Consider the following 21,023-nt stretch of genomic DNA (forward strand, 5'->3'; position numbering starts at 1 on the left):
CCATGTATCCCCACCAACTCTTGGCATTCTCTGGCTCTCTCATTTTTGGCAGTGTAAAGTTAGGTATAGAGTGATATCTTTTATTTTAATTTTTGTTCCTCTGTCCTGCTGCTCTGATCTGTGTTGTTTGCTCTCTTAGTTTGCTCTCATATACCTATGGTTGTTATTTTGCTAGACTCTCCATTGTGTTGGATCTCATAGTTTTTGGATCTCTTTGTGTTACTTCCTCATTTTGCTAAAGAACATCTTTAGTAGTTTCCTAAAATAGGATGCATGTAAGATTTAACTTGAGTTCTTACCTATATAAAGATATCTTCATCACCCTAACTTAACACTTAATGGTTTGGCTAGATACTGAATTCTGAGATGAACATAATTTTCCTTTAAAAAAAATGAAGACATTGCTTTCCTATCTTCTAGGTTCCAGTATTGCTTTTAAGAAATTTGATACCATTCTGACTTGTGATCTTTTACAGATTGCTTATGATTTTTCTCCGTGAGCTTTCAAGATCACTTTATTCCTGTTGAGCTCTTGGTGTGAGTTTTGCCCTGCGAAATGTTGATGTAATAATTTAAGCTTTTCAGTTCTGGTGAATTTTATAATGTGAATTCTTTAATAATATCATCTCCACTTTCTTTGTTTTCACTTTTAGGTACCACATTCCTGTTTTAAGGTCAACTAAGTAATAGCCTTAATTACATCTGCAATGTCTCTTTGCTGTGTAAAACAGCATAGCATATTCAGTCTTGGGGATTAGGGGAACAAATCATGTTGGGAACCATGATTCTGCCTACCACAACCCCTCTACTGAATTTTTCATTACCGCTCTTATGTTTTTATTTCTCATGTTTTTATTCCCAGGATGTTATTTCTCTTTTTTAAATTATAGCTTTCTTTCTTATTTCATGGATACAATGTTGTCTCTTCACAGGATCTCACCATTAGCTGTGCGTGTGTATATTTGTGTTTAACTCTTCCATTCCTTGCATTGTTTCCTTTTCAATCAAGCTTTTCTTTTTCCTTTTCTTTCTTTCTCTTTCTTTCTTTCTTTCTTTCTTTCTTTCTTTCTTTCTTTCTTTCTTTTCTTATTTGTTTTGGTCTATGTTTTTATGTTGGATATTATCTTGCCATTCTCAAATGTCTGGTAACCATCTGTTCACGTTTGTGAATATGGCGTGTTCCTCTTTTCTCCTCGTAGCTATCCTCTGTGTCTGCCTCTGTGAGGAAAGCTACTTTTCCTAAATTTCTCCAGATTATGAGCCTTCAATGTGAAGACAGAAGTGGGGTGGATAGTTGCTGCTCCGGCTCCAGACTTTCACCCAATTCCGCTACATTTAGCCTCTGCCTGTGCCTCCTACCTTCACCTAATGGTGCCTGGTATTTCTGAGTCTGGGACCTCTCTGGAGTCCTACGGAAAAATCGCTTATTATTTATCACTTTGCACTGATGAATCATACAGCGCAATAACAAAATACCTGTTTGACCTACAGAGGTCAGAGGTCTGTACTAGGTACCTCTTCTGCGTGCTTCATCCAGCTCTGAGATACCGGATAACTCCTAAGCACTGGTTTTCTCATTTCCTCTACTCTGCAGGCAGTTGCAGGAAGAAATGCTTTGATTCTTCATTCAGAGGACTGGAGAGCTGCCGGTGTGATATGGAATGTAAACAGCGGGGTGACTGTTGCTGGGATTTTGAAGACACCTGTGTGAAATCAAGTATGGACTCTGAGGATAAGTTCATTGTAACATGTTGGTTGTGCTTTCACGAATGCACGTCCAGATGTGTGTTAGTTTTCTAGGGCTGCCATAACACAGAAACTGGGGAGGGGGAGACTTAACCCACAGAAATTCATTTTCTCACAGTCCCAGAGGCTAGAAAGCCAGGATATAGCTGTTTTGAAGGTTGGTTCTTTCTAAGGGCTATGAGGGAGAATCTGTTCCTTGCCCCTCTCCTAGCTGGTGGGTTGCTGGCAGTCACTGGCAGTTGTTGGTTTGTGGTAGCGTAACCCCAAACTCTGCCTCCGTCTTCACGGAGAGTTCTCTTGTGTCTTCGCAGTCTTCCCTGTGTGTGTGAGTTCATGTCCAACTTTCCCCGTTTTATAAAAATACCAGTCGCACTGGATAGGGCCCACACTAAGGACCTCATTTTAACTTGAGTGTCTACAGAGATCTTTTTCTAAGCAAGGTCACATTCATGACATTGGGGGCTAGGACTCCAACATTTTGTGGGGACATTATTTAACTCATAACAGCTTGTGTATGGGATCTATGATTACCATTCCCCCCTTTACAGTACTAAACATAGAGTCCACACTTGATCTGATTGAGGTTGAGGAGTACTAGTCTCTAGCAGACAAGATGCTGTGTATGTTGCATGGAGTACAGATGTCACAATGGAGTTTCACTATGACTCAAGTTAATCATCTTAGTTTCATTGGCAGTGGCTCTTAGATTTTAGGATGCATAAGATTCACTTGGAAAGCAGAATCATCTTGGTGATTCTGATGCCAGTGCTCCACAGAACGCAACTTGAAAAACACTATTCTCTGGGGAGAAGAGACCATTCACAATGTTTAATTTTTTAAGAAACCAGCGACGGCATGTGCATACGGGGGTGGCTAGTGATTCAAGGAGAGTAAGACTGGAATAACAGAACTCCTTACATTACGCTTTCTGAAAAGGATAAGAGGGAAGGGATAACGTACTGTAGATAAGATGTGTATTCCCTTTACTAAACCTTTCCCAGTATTTTCTAATAATAAGTGAAGGGCAATGAAGAACTTTGTGCACAATGGAAGCACACAGCAGTTACCTGTTCAATGCATTTGTCTCCGCACAGGGCTGATGTTGATTTTAGACACTGACTCCTAGCAGGTGGCACTAGGAAACAACGGCGGTGCAGTCTCTTGCTGTTTTTAGCCCAGATGTTTATTTACACTGATGTCATAACTGAGCACATAGCCTGGGAGAACAGCAAGGGCATGGCGGAGGCTCATCCACCAGTTCTGTCACCCTCAGCTGCGAGGTGCCCTGACCTCCCTACATCCTTACCCACCTGACCGTGTTCCTGCTACTTCTGTTGTCACTGCCTCTTCCTTGCTGCCTGTCCTTAGACAAAACTGCTCTCGGGTGGCAACAATCATTCAGGCATAACGGTTCATCGCTGTTGGGAACTCCTATTTCCCAATAGGGTGGGGTGAGTGGGGACAGAGCCAGTGTTCAGAGTTTCTCCAAACTCGGAGGTGTACCTGCTAGGTGGATCAGAGCTGCTGCTTGAAAGACTGCACCCGTGCCAAATGAAGAAAAGCGGTGGATAGCCCTTGTTTGTCTTACATATTCTCATTTATTAGTGCGATAAGCCAAGACTTGACTGCCCAGTAATACAGGGATAAATGCATGGAATTCATGTTTGATATTGGATACTTACAAGAAGTTAAATGCTGGCAACCGAACTGTGTGATTTTACAGCTCAAATATGGACATGCAATAGATTTCGTTGTGGGGAGACCAGACTAGATTCCAGCCTCTGCTCTTGTTCAGATGATTGTCTGCAGAGGAAAGACTGCTGTGCTGACTATAACAGTGTCTGTCAAGGTAAGCAGAGGAGATTGAACCATTTGCCTCCACGGGTTCAGTGACCCCAGAGCTGACTGGTCTAGGCTGCATAAACGAAAACGAGTCAGAGAATCTTGAGCTACTCCACGTAGAAGAAATGGCCAGTGTGTTTACCATGGGAAGAAATGCGGCTTGTGTGCTGTAGAGAGAGGGAGCTCATAACATAGGGACTACAGAAAAGAAGAGAAAGGTGAAAGTTCTGTATTTCTTGGTAAGGCAAGGTTTCTCTAGTCCAATGACTATGATAGAAATACTTGTGGTTTGAGACACCAGATGGCAGATCCTAAAGTTAAAACATGAGGAAAGAGATTATCTGGCTTGTATATTAGTCTGTTAAACCAATGTTACTGTTGAAACAGCTGTGTCCTGACTGGTTAAATTACTGATTAACGACCATGAGAGAGTTAATGCAGAGCCAAGATTAGGATACAGATTCAACTCCTGATTCCAGCTCTAAGTGAGATACTGTAGATTTTTTTTAATTACTAATCCCTCTGAACACCTAATGAAATTTATGAAAAGTGAGCATAAACACACAGCAACAAAATTGCTTCAAGCTATCAACCTTTTTTTCATAATGCCACACCCGATAAGAGGACTAGGAGGAAGATGTTATAGAAGAAACATTAACTGTAATCTCTTAGTAGAAAATAGGTTTTGCACTAATGGATGAATCAGTTTTTATTACAAAATGTAATTTAAAACCAACTAAAAAGAGCTATCAAAAAAAGAAAAATAAAAGCCTGAAATGGTAACTTCTTTTTCAAATAATTATTGCTTGACATTTAGTATTGTATCATTAAAAATTCTGCTACATTCACAAAGGCAAGCATACTTTCTTGCTTGCTTATTTCTATAAGTTCACTGACCACACTGCCTCTGACCTCTATATTTTCCCAGCTTTTACCCCAAATATATAACTTTTAACTTTTTATCTCAAGACTGGTCCTCAGGTCATATGGTAAAATTTCCTGCTGAATTCCTTGCACAATATTGTTCAAACTTAATAGATACAAAAATAATTGTTTAGCAGTGGAGAAGTTTACTACCACCACTAATTGGGCACTTTGATGGAGTTAATTTCATCATTTCAGCTTATTTTTCAAAATAAATGTAAATGTGTTCTTACTGTAAGGAGTCAACATTTTGTTTAAAGAGGTTACATGATTTTTGCCAAAATTAAATCTTTAAGCAGTAGCTTGAAGGCATTTGAATAATTTTGGAAGAAACCAGCCAGTTACTCTTACATTTTAAGTTTGGAATTTTAAAGATTTTATGATAAACTTCTAACACATGTGCAGAACAGAATAGTATGGTGATCTCCCCATATGTCCGGCACCTAGCCCCAGCAATTATCAACTAATGGCCAGTCTTGTCTCATCTTGACAAAGTATAATTTTCAAAAGATAAAAACACAACTCTCATATAAATGTAACGTGAACATGTCAAAGAGTAATTAGCTCATTCATGAGATAACCAACTGGAATGTTCAGTTGGCTTAAAGAGAATGAAAGAGACTAAGTATATATAGTATGGAAAGAATGTTAGAATGAGGTAAAAAGTACTGTAACTTTTGGTGGGATAGAAATGATTTGCATTTCTACAGGAAAATTTCTTTGTTATCAGACAAGAATCAGTTATGTTGCTATCACTTTTCTACCAATTAACTGCTATTGTTACTGTGAAGTAAAATAAATGGTAAAGAATAAGCTAAATAAAGGTATACATTCCTAGGTAATTAGATAATCCATTTGATTAGATAACTTCCATTTTAGATAATTCCCAGAATGATATTAAAATGAAGTTTAGTGATCAGTCCTCCTTTTGCTTATCTTCAAGTTTTGGATTTTGTTTTTCTTAAAAAAAATGTAATTTTATCCACCCCAGCTTTTCTCCCTAAATTTTAGATTATTTCTAAGTAAATCCTAGAGTTAATATTCATCTGTAAATATTTTCAGGACATATCTAAAAAATGTAAGTATTTAACAAAATTATAATACCATTAATAGATCTAAAAATATCAATTGTTGTTTGTTGTCATCAAATATCCACTGTTCTGATTTTTCTGCTTGTTTCATAACATTTTTTAAAAAGATTGTCTGAAGTAGGATCCAAATAGATTCCATACATTACAAGTGGCTGATGTATTTCAAGTCCTTTAAAAGTAGGTTCTCTTTCTTTTTTTCCCCTTGCAATTTACGTGTTGGAGTAAAAGGGCCATTTGTTCTACAGTTTTCCAGTCTGAGCTTTGTAGACTGCATCCCCTGTAACTTAAGCAGTTTGTCATCTCATTTCCTGAAAATTGGTAGTTGCAATCAGAATCAGACGACTGTTCAGATTCAGGTGCTATTTATTTATTTTTTTATTTTGCAAGTATACTCCGTAGACGGTGGTATTACTTCCATCAAGAGGCACATCTTGACTGCTTGTCACCTTTTCTGGGATGTTAGCCATTGATGATCTTGCGTATATCCATCAAGGGGTGCAAGTGATGACATTTATGCACTATCATTTCTACTTCATTAATCAGCTGGAATGTTCTATAAACAGAAACATTTATGAAGTCAAATTTTTTTAGTTAAGATCTTTGTTCAGGTTTTCCCAGTTGATATCAATTATTCTCATTGGCTGCTTCTGCCCACCCCCCACCCCCCACCATGATTTCTTTCCTCCTTTCTTTAGATGGTATATCTGTATTTGTTAAACTCATTTTTTCTAATTGTCCCTTTCCAGTTAAATGAATCTCCTTTGTTTTTCTTGGTAAAGATGAGCTTCTTGATATTCGATCTGTGCAAATATCTGGACGCACTGACCTTTTCACCATGTGGAATAACACTTAACATGTTCTGGTGGAATTAAATCATTGGAATAACATGGACTAAGTAGTTTGGAAAGATCAAGGTCATTGAACATTTGTTCTTTTTTTTATGGTGTAGTTGTCTAAAGATTTTGATCTTACATTTTTTTAGGAGAAACCCCATGGGTGAAAGAAGAGTGTGGCACAGCCCAGCCGTCTCAGTGTCCAGAAGGGTGAGAATAAGGGCAGTTTTTATTCTCCTTTAACAGATGGCACATGGAATGTAGTTGAGACACAGGGTGGAATTTCCTCCACTATATTTATATTTCAAAACAATAAAGTTAAGAAACGATGAAGATTCTTCTGACTTCAAACTCAGAGTTTTGTCTACAAAGCATTTTTAAATTAATTTTTTTATATTCATGTCTTACAACAATGACTTAAAAAGATTTGCTGAACTATTACATACTGACATTCCCAAGGTCCTATGATCAGGACTGGAATTTAGATCTGAATTACTCCAGCCAGAGCTCTTCTCTATTCACATCCCGGTACCTCGAATTTATGCTTACTGAGGGAAGGGGAAGAAGTTTGCCCATGGAAGGCCTCACAAGGAAACGTAGATCTTGAAGGATGAGGAGGACTCGTTATGTGTACCTGCGTGATGAACATGTGAGGTAGAACCCCTCGCTGACCCCTCCTATGCATCTCCTCCACACATTTGGGGTGGCTGCTACTGGACTTTTCCCAATCCTGGAAACATGCCCACAGCATGTCCCAGTCAGGATGGATTTCTTCTCCAGTGGCCCCTTATGCCCGTCCCCTACTTCATTCTGGCCCAAGCAGTGGGAGGAAGATGATGAGGTAGAAGAAAAAAGGAGTACCTGGCTATAGGAAGAGTTAGTGCAGTCATTTTTAGATAGCATTATTTTATATAAAAAAAAATGTGTGTGGATCATGTCTGTTTTTGTACCATGCCACTTTGGTTTACCCCAGTCCTCAGGTCCAGTTGCCCAGTTCAGCAGCATCCAGGAGGAAGAGCCAAGAATTTAGACTAAAAAGGATACTTGAGTTTGACTCCTGGTCTTGCCCCTGAGACTCTGCACTAGTCACTTCTCTGAACTTCATCTATAAAATTATAGTAGAGGGGCGCCTGAGTGACTCAGTCAGTTAAGCGTCCAACTTTGGCTCAGGTCATGATCTCACAGTTTGTGGGTTTGAGCCCTGCATCAGGCTGTATGTTGACAGCTCAGAGCCTGGAGCCTGCTTGGGATTCTCTGTCTCCCTCCCTCACTCGCGTTCCGTCTCTGTCTCTGCCTCTGTCTCTCTCTCTGTCTCTCTCTGTCTCTTTCAAAAAATAAACATTAAAAAATTTAAAGTTGTAGTAGTAGTAATAATAATAATAACAATAATAATGCCAAGTTCAGGAGATTTCATGTGAGAATTAAGTCAGCATCATCATCAGTGCGGATCCTGCTTAGGATTTTCTCTCTCTCCCTCTCTTTCCGTCCCTCCCCCACTCATGCTCTCTCTCTTTCTCAAAATAAATAACATCAAAAAATAAATCTTTAAAAAGGGAAATAAAAAAACACGGTAATTGTCTTAATGTGCTTTCTAAGGATTTTCTAATTTAGAGAATTGTAAGTAGTACAGACATCTTTGTTTTTGTTTTTTTTTACAATAAAAACATGTACTAATTCTGTTTTCCACTTTCAGATTTGAATTGCCACCAGTTATTTTGTTTTCCATGGATGGATTTCGAGCTGAATATTTGCAGACCTGGGATACTCTCCTACCTAATATTCATAAACTGAGTAAGTCCTCCACAACCACAGGCACACAAACGATGAGAACACCTAGTTAGCCATCCTGTAGATGTGCACCTTTCTTCCTGACCTTCCATATTAGTAGTTTGTCTTCTCCCAGGACCTCTGGAGATCCTGAGGACTTCACCACTCAGGATACCTAGTTTCATACTTTTGGCTCCTCCTCTTTTTTGACGCATGCTCATCTTTTTGTTTGTTTCTTGTGATTCGTTTTGTATTTGAATATAACTTCATCCTATGGAAATCTGTTCACATATAATGTCTCAAAAGCGGTATTTGTCAGACTTGGGTTCTGGGTCTTAGCAACAAGCATATGACCAGCAAGGACATGATCCTGAAAGAGTCTGGATGGCAGAGCAGAGTCAGCACATCATACGCTCCAAAAGGCAAAACGTCTAGTATCTCTCTCTGGTTCTGGAATGAAACTGCCTGGAACCTGGCTTCACCACTTATTAGCTGTGAGACCTTGGGCAAACTTATCTCACCTATTGGCGCTCTTTCTCTCCAGCTGTAAAATGGTCACTTCCTACCTGATGCAAATACTGTGAGAATGTATATGTGGTACACACTGAATGGTTTTAAGCTGTGATTGTAATTATTGTTTCTGTTATCATCTTTATCAGGATGTGACGCTTCTTTCTAGGACACTTGGCCTTCATACAATTTTATAAAGTTATTAATAAGGAGAAATTAAGTACCTATGGATACAGAGCCAAGAAGTGTATCAGAGCATGGTTGGAACCAGAGGGTTGGTTCCAGAGTCTGTATTCTTCACTGCCTGACAATTCCTTTCTTTCTTCCCCCTTCTACTAGGCCTTCCTTTGCCTCTAAGGTTCTCAAAGTTTATCACAATTTTACTGGAAGCCTGTTTTTATTTTTCTCCAAATTATTAAAAAAGAGCTGTTTGAGCCTGAGTAAGTCAATTACCTCATCTGGGTCTTCGTTTCTTCATTTGTAAAATGAGAGGATTAACTTTATGGAATTCCACTGTTAATTCCAGCTCTAAAATTCCATGACTCTAGAGAGACGAACTGCTTCCCCCTACAACACAAGATACTTTGTCTCTTCAGCATTTTTCTTATTCCCTGAGGCAGAACTGCAGCCAAGACATTGAGAGTTTGGGGCTCTGACCAAATTAGCTTCAAATTCAGGATTTGTCATTTAACTGCTGAGTTACTTTGGCCTGGAAAGTTGATTAACACTTCCCAGTTTGTATTTCCTCATCTGAATTTTCTTTGACAATCGGGATATCCAATTCTGTATCCAAAAGGGAATTTAGCTAGCCAGGCTGAACCGAACCCCTTCTGAAGGGGAATTATTTGATTTGTTCATCCCACTCAGGGTTGGAAATGACACCAATGAAACATTGGGCCATTGAGAATGTTCCCTTTTTAAAGCTTAATATGTATTTTTTAAAGTCATGCAGACAACATTTGATTCTTTAATGTGTAGACATCACTAACTAGGTCTACCAAGGCAAATGGGCTGTTAGTTTCCAGGAGGCCTGATTAAGAATAGATGTGAATGAGACTTAGGATTAGGACTTCCTGGGAAAAGTAGGCTTGAGGTGAGGTGTGTGACAACAGACATCACTTTAAGGAAGTCTAGAACCCCATCTCCGGTATCCCAAGAAGCTGCCTGAGTTGGGTGACAGCGGTCTGGGAAGCTGAACATGAACTAATACCACAGCACAGTGAGTCATATTGGCGACTTACAAGGACTCAGACTCAACTCTAGTGAGAGGACAAGGTCATTATCTTGTCTTAGTGTGGGTGGGGACAGGAAAAAAAGGGTCAGGCCCAAGAACAGCAGACTGTCAGGTGAGATGGAAGTAATTCGACTTGCACCACAAGTCAGGCTTCCTGGAAAGTTAGGTAGGAAATTGGGGATAGATTAAGACTAGTAGTAACAGGTGTATCTGGCAGGCAACATTTGTAGATTTTTGAAGATCAGAGTTAGTTAGCAAAGTTTACTTTCACAAACAACAGAATTCTTAACTTCTCCACAGCAGATGCCGTTTACTGTCTGCTGCCTCTTCCTCCTCCCCCTCTTCCTCTTTCTTTCTTCTTTTTAATTTTATTGTGGTAAAAATACTTAGGAGATATAACCACTTAACAGAATTTTAAGTGTATAATGAAATATTGTTATCTATAGGCCCAATGTTGTATAGCAGATCTCTAGAATTTATTCATCTTGCGTAAATGAAATTTTATACCCATTGATTAGCAACTCTCCATTTTTTTTCCTCCCCACAGACCCTAGAAATCACCATTCTATTCTTTGTTTTAAGACCTTGACTCTTTTAGATCTCATATAAGTGGAATTATTTGTATTTGTCTTTCTGTAACAGGCTTATTTCATTTAATGTCCTCAAGATTCATTTATATGGTTTCATTTTTTTAAGGCCAAATCAAGTTCCATTGCATATATACACCACTTAAAAATCCATTTATCTATTGATGGAAATTTAGGTTTTTTCCTAAAAAACCTAACCATCTTGGTTATTGTGAATAGTATTGCATTGAACATGGGGGTGTTAATATCTCCTCAAGAACTTGATCTCAATTATTTTGGATAAATATCCAGAAGTAGGATTGCTGGATCATATGATAGTTGTATAACTTTTTTATTCTCACTGTCAGTGCACAAGGGTTGCACTTTCTCCACACCCTCACTAACACATGTCTTTTGTGTTTCTGATAATAGCCATCCTAACAGGTGTGCAGTGATATCTCACTGTGGTTTTGACGTGCATTTTCCTGATGTTTAATGACATTGATCATCTTGTATGTATTGGTCATTTGTAGGTCTTCTTCAGAGAAGTATCTATTCAAATCCTTAGCCTATTTTTTAATTGGGTTATTAGGTTTTTTTTCTATTGAATTGTAAGAATTTATTATCTATTTTAGAAGTCAACTCCTTACCACATATATGGTTTGTAAGTATTTTCTTCCATTCCATATGTTGTTTCTGTTGATGGTTTCCTTTGCTATGCAGAAGCTTGTTAGTTTGATGCAGTCCCATTAGTTTATTTTTGCTTTAGTTGCTTGTGTTTTTGGTGTCATATTCATGAGATCATTACTAAAACCAATATCACAAATCTTTCCTCCTCTTTTCTTGTAAGATTCTTGAGTCTTTAGTTCATTTTGAGTTAGATATTGTTTATGGTATATGAAAGGGTCCTTGCCTAGTTCCTAATTTTACTGGAAAAGCTCTCAGTTTTTCATTGTTGAGTATAATCTTAGTTGTGGGCTTTCCATACATGACCTTTACCATGTTGAGGTAATTTCCCTCCATTTCTAGTATGTTGAGAGTCTTTATCATGAAAGAGTATTGAACTTTATCAGATGTCTTTTCTGCATCTATTTAGATGATCATGTGATTTTTATCCTGTATTTTATTAATGTGGTATATCACATTAATTGATTTTCATATGTTGAGCCATCTTTTATCCCAGGGATAAATCCCACTTGGTCATGGTGTGTGATTCCTTTAATGTACTGTTGAATCCAGTTTCCTGTTATTTTGTTGAAGATTTTTTCATCTATGTTCATCAGGGATGAACATTGTCCTGTAGTTTCCTTTTCTTGTGGTGTCTTTGTCTGGTTTTGGTATCAGGGTAAATGCTGTCTTCATAAAATGAGTTTGGGACAGTTTTCTTCTCTTCATTTTTTTGGAAGAGTTTAAGAATGATCGCCATTGATTCTTCTTGGTTTCATATGAATGTTTATTTTTGAGAAAGACAGAGACAGAGACAGAGCATGTGAGGGGGAGAGGCAGAGAGAGAGGGAGACAGGATCCAAAGTGGGCTCTATGCTGATAGCAGAGAGCCTGATGAAGGACTCCAACTCACGAACCATGAGATCATGACCTGAGCTGAAATTGGACCCTTAACTGACAGCTACCTAGGAGCCCCGTGCATTAATTTGTCTTTAAATACTTGAGAGAATTCATCAGTAGAGACTTCTAATCCTAGACTTTTCTCTGGAGAAGGTGTAGTCTAGCTAAAGGTTTGTTAATTTTATCTTTTCAAAAAACCAACTTTAATTTTCTTGACTTTTACAAGTATTTTTCTTACAAGTATTTCTCTTTGTTTCCTTTATGTCTGCTATAATCTTTATTGTTTCCTTCCTTCAGCTAACTTTGGATGTAGTTTGTTCCTTTTCTTCTTTGAGTTGTAAAGTTAGGTTGTTTATGTAAAATTTCTTTTTTAATGTAGCTGTTTGTTGCTATACACTTCCATCCTCGTACTGTTTTTGCTGTATCTGTCAGCTGTTTCACCTACTACGCATTTAGTTTTGTGCTCTTTCTTAAAGTTTATAGTTTCTTTTTTTTTAAATTTTTTTAATGTTTATTTATTTTTGACAGGGACAGAGACAGAATGAGAGTGGGTTAGGGGCGGAGAGAGAGGGAGACATAGAATCCAAAGCAGGCTCCAGGCTCTGAGCTGTCAGCACCAGAGCCCAAAGCAGGGCTGGAACTCACTGAGCTGTGAGATCATGACCTGAGCCTAAGTCGGACACTCAACCGACTGAGCCACCCAGATGCCCCAAGTTTATAGTTTGTAAGGATATGTGTTTATTCTATTTATGTTTCCAGATTTTTGGGGAGTTGGTACTTCCTTTTTGAAAAAGTTCTTTAAAGAGTAAAATGCACAAATGATAAACTTTTAAAAATGATATTAAAATGTATATAGTAGAATAACAACAACCAACTAACAAACAAAAAAAACTCTTTCCAGATTTTTCTAGCTTTATCTCTGCAGAAGCATCTACTCTTGTTGGCTTCTTGTGTATCCTTCCTTCTTTTATGATTTAGATTATTAAGTTCTAGAAGAAACAATTATAGAATTTTTTGCTTTCTGTGAGCTATTCTACAACAGCTCTTGTTCAAAGGCAGGTGATCCAAAATTGTAGCATGAGTCATGGATAGTCTGCAGGTGTGTCCTATTTGGGACATCCCAACTAATGTCATGTTTTTACATTACTGGTAGCTTAGTTTGTATTTTATTTTATACTCCATGACTTTAGGCATTTAAGAATTTGATTACATCACCCATGTTTGAAGGAAATAAAAATAAAAACTGACTTTAATATTTCTGTTTATTGTATGCTTCCCCCCCCACTTAAATTTTTTTTTTTTTATTTAAAAAAAATTTTTTTTCAACGTTTTTTATTTATTTTTGGGACAGAGAGAGACAGAGCATGAACAAGGGAGGGGCAGAGAGAGAGGGAGACACAGAATCGGAAACAGGCTCCAGGCTCCGAGCCATCAGCCCAGAGCCTGACGCGGGGCTCGAACTCACGGACCGCGAGATCGTGACCTGGCTGAAGTCAGACGCTTAACCGACTGCGCCACCCAGGCGCCCCTCTTTTAATTATATAAGAGAATTGGATCTCATTTTATTTTCTTATTGTATGACTTCTTAAAAATAATAAATGTTGTCTTTCTCTGGTTAAGTATGAGACTTATGGTAGTATTGACTGAAAAAAAAGGTTATTTTAATCTTTAATTATACTTAGAAATCAAATCCTAGGGCAGGCCTCAAACTTAGGTACATCAGAACCACTTTGGGTGGCTTGCCACAAATGTTGATTTTTTTTCCAGATCTCTTTTCTTCATCTTCTACTTACCCCTCCATTCCTACTAGAGTCCTATTTAGTAAACTTGATATGGAGCCTAAGAAGGTTCTGAAGGAGATAATCCCTAGGTCATATTGGAAACACTGCATATTGGACCAACTCCAAGCCTATTTGAGAAAACTTTCATTGTTTCCAACTATAAACTTTGTAACTTTCTGGACAACAATCATTTTTGCTTTTTGTTTTAACCTAAATAAAATCAATAATGGTGAAGCTTTCTTTTAGAATTTGAGTTGACAGTATTTTGAAATGGAAAATTTCTTATCCTTCACCGTTGGAGAGGAAATAGCAATGCTGGAGTGGTTCTGACCTTGAGTGGTGTTATTGCACAGATCGAAAACAGCAGAACATTTGAAAGCAAAGTTGATGCCGCACTTTGTGGAAAACAGATCACAGGAAACTTCACTGATCAAATGGAAACTGTACTGAAAATAATAAGTAGTAAAGTTATTTACTACTTATTTTATAAATGTTACTACGTGACATAGGCTTATGCTCGTATATAGGGCAAATTCCTTTTCAGTTACCTAGATAGTTGTGTTGACTTTTGTTATATTGGATGCTGTCACATAAGAACTATTAGCTGGGATGAAAATGTTATATAGAAATTCTCATCATAATGACCTGAGTCAGAAAGAGAGGAGCAACACAAACATACAAAGCTGGTGGCAGTGTGTAATTTGGGGTATGCTTAGCTGAATGATCCCCAAGATGTGGCTCATGGACAAAATGTGGCCCACTCTATTTTTGTGTGGCCTAGTAAATGCTAAGAATTGTTTTACATTCTTAACTGGTTGAGAAATAAAGAAGAGAATATTTAGTGATATGTACAAATTACATGGAGTTCAAATTTCAATGTCCACAAATAAAGATTTATTGGAGGACAGCCATGCTTATTTGTTGGTGTAGCATCTATGGATGCTTTTGGCCTCAATAGCTGAATTCAGCTGCTATAACAAGGAACATATGGACTTACAAAGCCTAACATTTATGATCTGGCCTTTATAGAGAAATGTTGTAGAGTCTTTCACTTCTCTATTAAAAACTGACATTCCTTAGAATGTAGGAATTGTAGGCATCAGAATTTCAACCTTTTTGAAATCAAGGAATCGATCCCATTTACAGTTGCACAAAAAACCATAAAATACCTAGGAATAAATTTAACCAAGGAGGTGAAAAATCTATACACTGAAAACTGTAGAAAGCTTATGAAAGAAATTGAAGAAGACACAAAAAAATGGAAAAAATTCCATACTCCTGGATAGGAAGAACAAATATTGTTAAAATATCGATACTACCCAAAGCAATCTACATATTCAATGCAATCCCTATCAAAGTAACAACAGCATTCTTCACAGAGCTAGAACAAGTAATCCTAAAATTTGTATGGAACCTGAAAAGACCCCGAATAGCCAAAGCAATCTTGAAAAAGAAAACCAAAGCAGGAGGCATCACAATCCCAGACTTCAAGCTATACTACAAAGCTGTAATCATCAAGACAGTATGGTACTGGCACAAGAGCAGACACTCAGATCAATGGAACAGAATACAGAACCCAGAAATGGACCCACAAATATATGGCCAACTATTCTTTGACAAAGCAGGAAAGAATATCCAATGGAATAAAGACAGTCTCTTCAGGAAGTGGTGCTGGGAAAACTGGACAGCGACATGCAGAAGAATGAACCTGGACCACTTTCTTACACCATACACAAAAATAAACTCAAAACAGATGAAAGACCTAAATGTATGACCGGGAGCCGTCATACATTCTCCTTAAGGAGAAAGCAGGCAAAAACCTCTTTGATCTTGGCCTCAGCAACTTCTTACTCAACATGTCTCTGGAGGCAAGGGAAACAAAAGCAAAAATGAACTACTGGGACCTCATCAAGATAAAAAGCTTCTGCGCAGGGAAGGAAACAATCAGCAAAACTAAAAGGCAACCAACAGAATGGGAGAAGATATTTGCAAATGACATATCAGATAAAGGGTTAGTATCCAAAATCTATAAAGAACTTATCAAACACCCCCCAAAAAACACCCCCCAAAAAACAAATAATCCAGTGAAGAAATGGGCAAAAAAACATGAATAGACACTTCTCCAAAGAAGACATCCAGATGGCCAACTGACACATGAAAAAATGCCCCACATCACTCATCATCAGGGAAATACAAATCAAAGTACAATGAGATACCACCTTACACCTGTCAGAATGGCTAACATTAACAACTCAGGCAACAACGGATGTTGGCAAGGATGCGGAGAAAGAGGATCTCTTTTGTGTTGTTGGTGGGAATGCAAGCTGGTGCAAGCCACTCTGGAAAACAGTATGGAGGTTCCTCAAGCAACTAAAAATAGAACTACCCTACGACCCAGCAATTGCACTACTAGGCATTTATCCAAGTGATACAGGTGTGCTGTTTCGAAGGGACACATGCACCCCCATGTTTATAGCAGCACTGTCAACAATAGCCAAAGTATGGAAAGAGACCAAATGTCCATCGATGGATGAATGGATAAAGAAGATGTGGTATACACACACACACACACACACACACACACACACACACACACAATGGAATATTACTCAGCAATCAAAAAGAATGAAATCTTGCCATTTGCAATTACATGGATGGAACTGGAGGGTATTATGCTAAGTGAAATTAGTCAGTCAGAGAAAGACAAAAATCATATGACTTCACTCATATGAAGACTTTAAGAGACAAAACAGATGAACATAAGGGAAGGGAAACAAAAATAATATAAAACCAGGGAGGGGGACAAAACATAAGAGACTCATAAATATGGAGAACAAACTGAGGGTTGCTGGAGGGGTTGTGGGAGGGGAGACGGGCTAAATGGGTAAGGGGCACTAAGGAATCTACTCCTGAAATCATTGTTGCACTATATGCTAACTAATTTGGATGTAAATTTTTAAAAATAAAAAATTAAATAAAAAAAAAGAATTTCAACCTCTTTCCATCTTCAATCCACTCTTTAGTTAGCTTTTTATTTCTCTGTAAAAACTTTATGTTTAGATTTTTACTTCAAAAAAACTTACCAGGAAAAAACAACTTCTTAATTTCTCACTATGTTTTGTTGCAGAAACATGTGGAATTCATTCAAAATACATGAGAGCTGTCTATCCAACCAAAACCTTCCCAAATCATTACACTATTGTCACGGTAAGTGTTTGGCCCAGTGGCAAGACTGACAGGCCATAGACAGGCAACTGACCACGACAGACACGCTTACACAGGAAGTGGCTGAGTCCCATGTCACACACACATTTCAGACGCACATGTGGCTTCATTCAGGCTAGGAGGTAGCATCTCATTGTGAGGCCATCCAGTGCTCTGAGATGTTACGTATGAATGAATGTCCCAGCAATAGGCTAATTCACCTGTGTGACAGGCCAGGATAGCTTCTTGGTTGTGAGAAATACCATTCTCCTCTGATCTTTGGATTTGCCTCCACTTTTCTGAGTCTGCTGGGAATTGTAGGTTATGTGTGAAGACAGCCACTCTGAAGTAGGAAATGTCTTTTTTCCCTAATCTTTTCATTGTATTTAATTTGACAAAGACTTCTGTTTGATAAATAAATGCATGCTGGCTATATGTCTTTAGATAAAGCAAATAAACCAAGTGAATTCTCCTTAATGTGTAATAAGACATAAGTGAAATGATCAAAATGAACTCAAAGGCAAATTAAATTTTTTAACATTTATAGATTTACAACACATCTTAAGGAGTCCTCTACCTCAGACTTTATTACCAAAGGATATTATGTCTTTACCACTTTGCATTTACTCTTTTATTACTATAGGACAGTAACTATAATTTATTTAAATTTTAACTCTTAAGTTGCAATGTCTAATGTATGTAATGTATATATAATGTGTGTAATATAATATATATAATTTATATATAAATATAAATAAATATATACTTTATATATAAATATAAATAAATATATACTTTATATATAAGTATAAATAAATATATACTTTATATATAAGTATAAATAAATATATACTTTATATATAAATATAAATAAATATATACTTTATATATAAATATAAATAAATATATACTTTATATATAAATATAAATAAATATATACTTTATATATAAATATAAATAAATATATACTTTATATATAAATATAAATAAATATATACTTTATATATAAATATAAATAAATATATACTTTATATATAAATATAAATAAATATATACTTTATATATAAATATAAATAAATATATACTTTATATATAAATATAAATAAATATATACTTTATATGTAAATATAAATAAATATATACTTTATATGTAAATATAAATAAATATATACTTTATATGTAAATATATATATATATATATATATATATATATTTGCAGATTTTACCTAAATATTTGAGTTGCCCAGCTCACATATTCCCAGTTGAGGTCTAAAAGGTGACACTCTGCCTTTCTTGTTTTAACTCTCATGTAGCAAACAAACGTTTTCACGGTGTACTGACTATATGTGTGTTAGATAAGCTTCACTCAGGCATGAGTTATAGTGAACCAACAATATCTATTAAATGATAATTTTTAAACAGAAATAGACAAAAACAAGATTATGTATTGATCAGCAGATAAAAGTGTTGTGACTAGAGGCTTGCACTTTATTTTCCCTAGGAGCAATGGTTCAGTATTCACTCATTCAGTGTTTGTAGCAACTTTATAGAACATAATTACCACAGATAACAAGAATTGACTACTAATCATTAGGGAAATGCAAATAAAACCACAATAAGGTATCACCTTACACCTATAAGGATGGATAGTATGAAAAAGACAACAAATAACAAGTATGGGCAAGGATGTGGAGAAAAAGGAACCTTCACGCACTGTTGGCGGGAATGTGAATTGGAACCTTCACGCACTGTTGGCAGGGATGTGAATTGGTACAACCACTGTGGAAAGCAATGTGGAGGTTCCTCAAACAATTAAAAATAAAATTCTATAAGATACAGTAATTCCACTATTGGGTATTTACCCAAAGAAAATGAAAAGACATATAAAAACGAGCATTATTTGCAATAGCCAAGATACAGAAGCAACCTAAGTGTCCATTGATAGATGAATGTATAAAGAAGATGAGTTGTATATGGCACATTACCATCTGTAAAAATGAATGATATCTTGCAATGTGACAACATGGAGGGACCTAGAGGGCATTATGCTAAGTGAAATAAGTCAGACGGAGAAAGATAAATGCCCTATGATTTCACTTATATGTGGAATCCAAAAGCCAAAACAAATGAACAAACAAGCACAAAACAAAATAACAGAAACAAATCATAAGTACAGAGAACAAACTGGTAGTTGCCAGAGGGTAGGGAGTTGGGGAGAATCCGCAAAATATATGAAAGGTATTAAGAGGTATAAACTTCCAGTTATAAAATAAATAAGTCCCAGGGATGAAGAGTACAGCATAAGGAATATAGTCAATAATTACGTCATAATGTTGTAAGGTGACAGATGGTAACTACACTTACCATGGTGAGCATAGTGTAATGTGTAGAAGTGTCAAATCACTGTGTTGTACACCTGGAACTGCTGAAACACTGTATGTCAACTATCCTTCAATAAAAAAAGAATTGACTATATGTGTGCATATATACATAAATATACACACATTATATATAACACATATGTATGTATATATAAATAAGGTGTTATACATAAGTGCTATTAATTTACTGTGTATGTGTATATGTATCCATATAGTGATGTTCTGAAATAAGGACCCTAAAATCTATCTAGAAATAGTTACAAATGCATGGGATATCATAGGCATTCAATAAAATGTGTGGAATAATTGAATAAATATGTGTTATTGGATTGAAAAAAATGATTGGATTGATGGATAAGTGGAAGGGAAGATGGAGAGAAATTTGGCAGGCTCCCTTCTAAAGTGCTGGTAACACACTTTAACCCCTTTAGCCAAGATATTTGATACTTAAAAGCTTCTAAGTAGTGCATTTCTTGCTATTATTGCCAGTATAACCAGTGGCTGATCATTATTATCATATAAGAAACTTTAATTAACAGTTATTAATCATGTAAGAGTTATATTAATGTCATTGGCACAAGCCATCTGCCTAATATCATTCATTTACTGCTCTAGACCATGGTGGAACCATGCCTATACTTACATCTATACCTACACTTACACCTACCTATACCTATACCTATCTACATACATATCTGTACCTATATCTACACTTACACCTACCTATACCTATACCTACCTACATACATACCTGTACCTATATCTGCACTTATACATACCAATACCTACACTTGCACCTATGCCTGCATATATACATATACATGTATATATATTTGGTATTTAGGTTCAGACCCAGGGGTTTTGTATCGAAAAGTATATGATGTCTTTCTAAGATATGAGTTATAGATCCTATGATATTTTAATTTAAAAGTGATTGATTGATATATTATTTTAAATCTTTTTTGAAATTATCATTTTAGGGATTATATCCAGAATCCCATGGCATCATTGATAATAATATGTATGATGTAAACCTCAACAAGAATTTTTCACTTTCATCAAAGGAGAAAAACAATCCAGCTTGGTGGCAAGGGCAACCAGTATGTAGCATCTACATGTGGCATCAAAATAATCTCCATTTTTCAGTGTGATAGTGGATCACTTTCCTTTCTGCACTTTTACATTATCTTTCTAATTTCTAAGTGCGGGGTGTAATGGGAAGGTGTTTCACCATTTATAATTTTAATTTAAATCATGTAAATATTCATGATTGTTCACTTAACTTGCCTTCTGTTGAAACTTGGATGTAGTATTCTAAACATAACAATCTAGAGGTTTCTCAGAAGGGTTTTCTGTTAATTTCCTCCCCTCCCCCTTTCTGTTTTATACTTCTTTAAAAGCAAAAGAGGAGCTATACAGTTTTACCAATTTGAAAAAGAGTGATCTTTCTTACTACCTTACTATGTTCTTGACTTTTGGGGTGGATCCCTACGTAATTAAATTTTGTGAATGTTAATTAATATTGTTCAGTTGCTAAAAAATGGCACCATTTCTACAAGTTCTACCCAAACAGATTAT

At 36.5% G+C, this 21,023-nt stretch overlaps 1 protein-coding gene across 1 annotated transcript in view; it reads left to right on the forward strand.

The window, feature by feature from the left end:
• ENPP3 (ectonucleotide pyrophosphatase/phosphodiesterase 3) overlaps nucleotides 1-21,023 on the forward strand; it is a 75,964-nt gene that overhangs the window by 7,916 nt on the left and 47,025 nt on the right. The window contains exons 3-8 of the mRNA XM_007078621.3: nucleotides 1,595-1,717; nucleotides 3,470-3,595; nucleotides 6,586-6,646; nucleotides 8,130-8,227; nucleotides 16,988-17,067; nucleotides 20,426-20,545. Of these exons, the coding sequence (XP_007078683.1) occupies nucleotides 1,595-1,717; nucleotides 3,470-3,595; nucleotides 6,586-6,646; nucleotides 8,130-8,227; nucleotides 16,988-17,067; nucleotides 20,426-20,545 (608 nt within the window). The remainder of the gene's footprint in view (nucleotides 1-1,594; nucleotides 1,718-3,469; nucleotides 3,596-6,585; nucleotides 6,647-8,129; nucleotides 8,228-16,987; nucleotides 17,068-20,425; nucleotides 20,546-21,023) is intronic.

Source organism: Panthera tigris, chromosome B2 (assembly GCF_018350195.1).
Source record: "Panthera tigris isolate Pti1 chromosome B2, P.tigris_Pti1_mat1.1, whole genome shotgun sequence".
In the NCBI taxonomy this organism is placed as follows: Eukaryota; Metazoa; Chordata; class Mammalia; order Carnivora; family Felidae; genus Panthera; species Panthera tigris.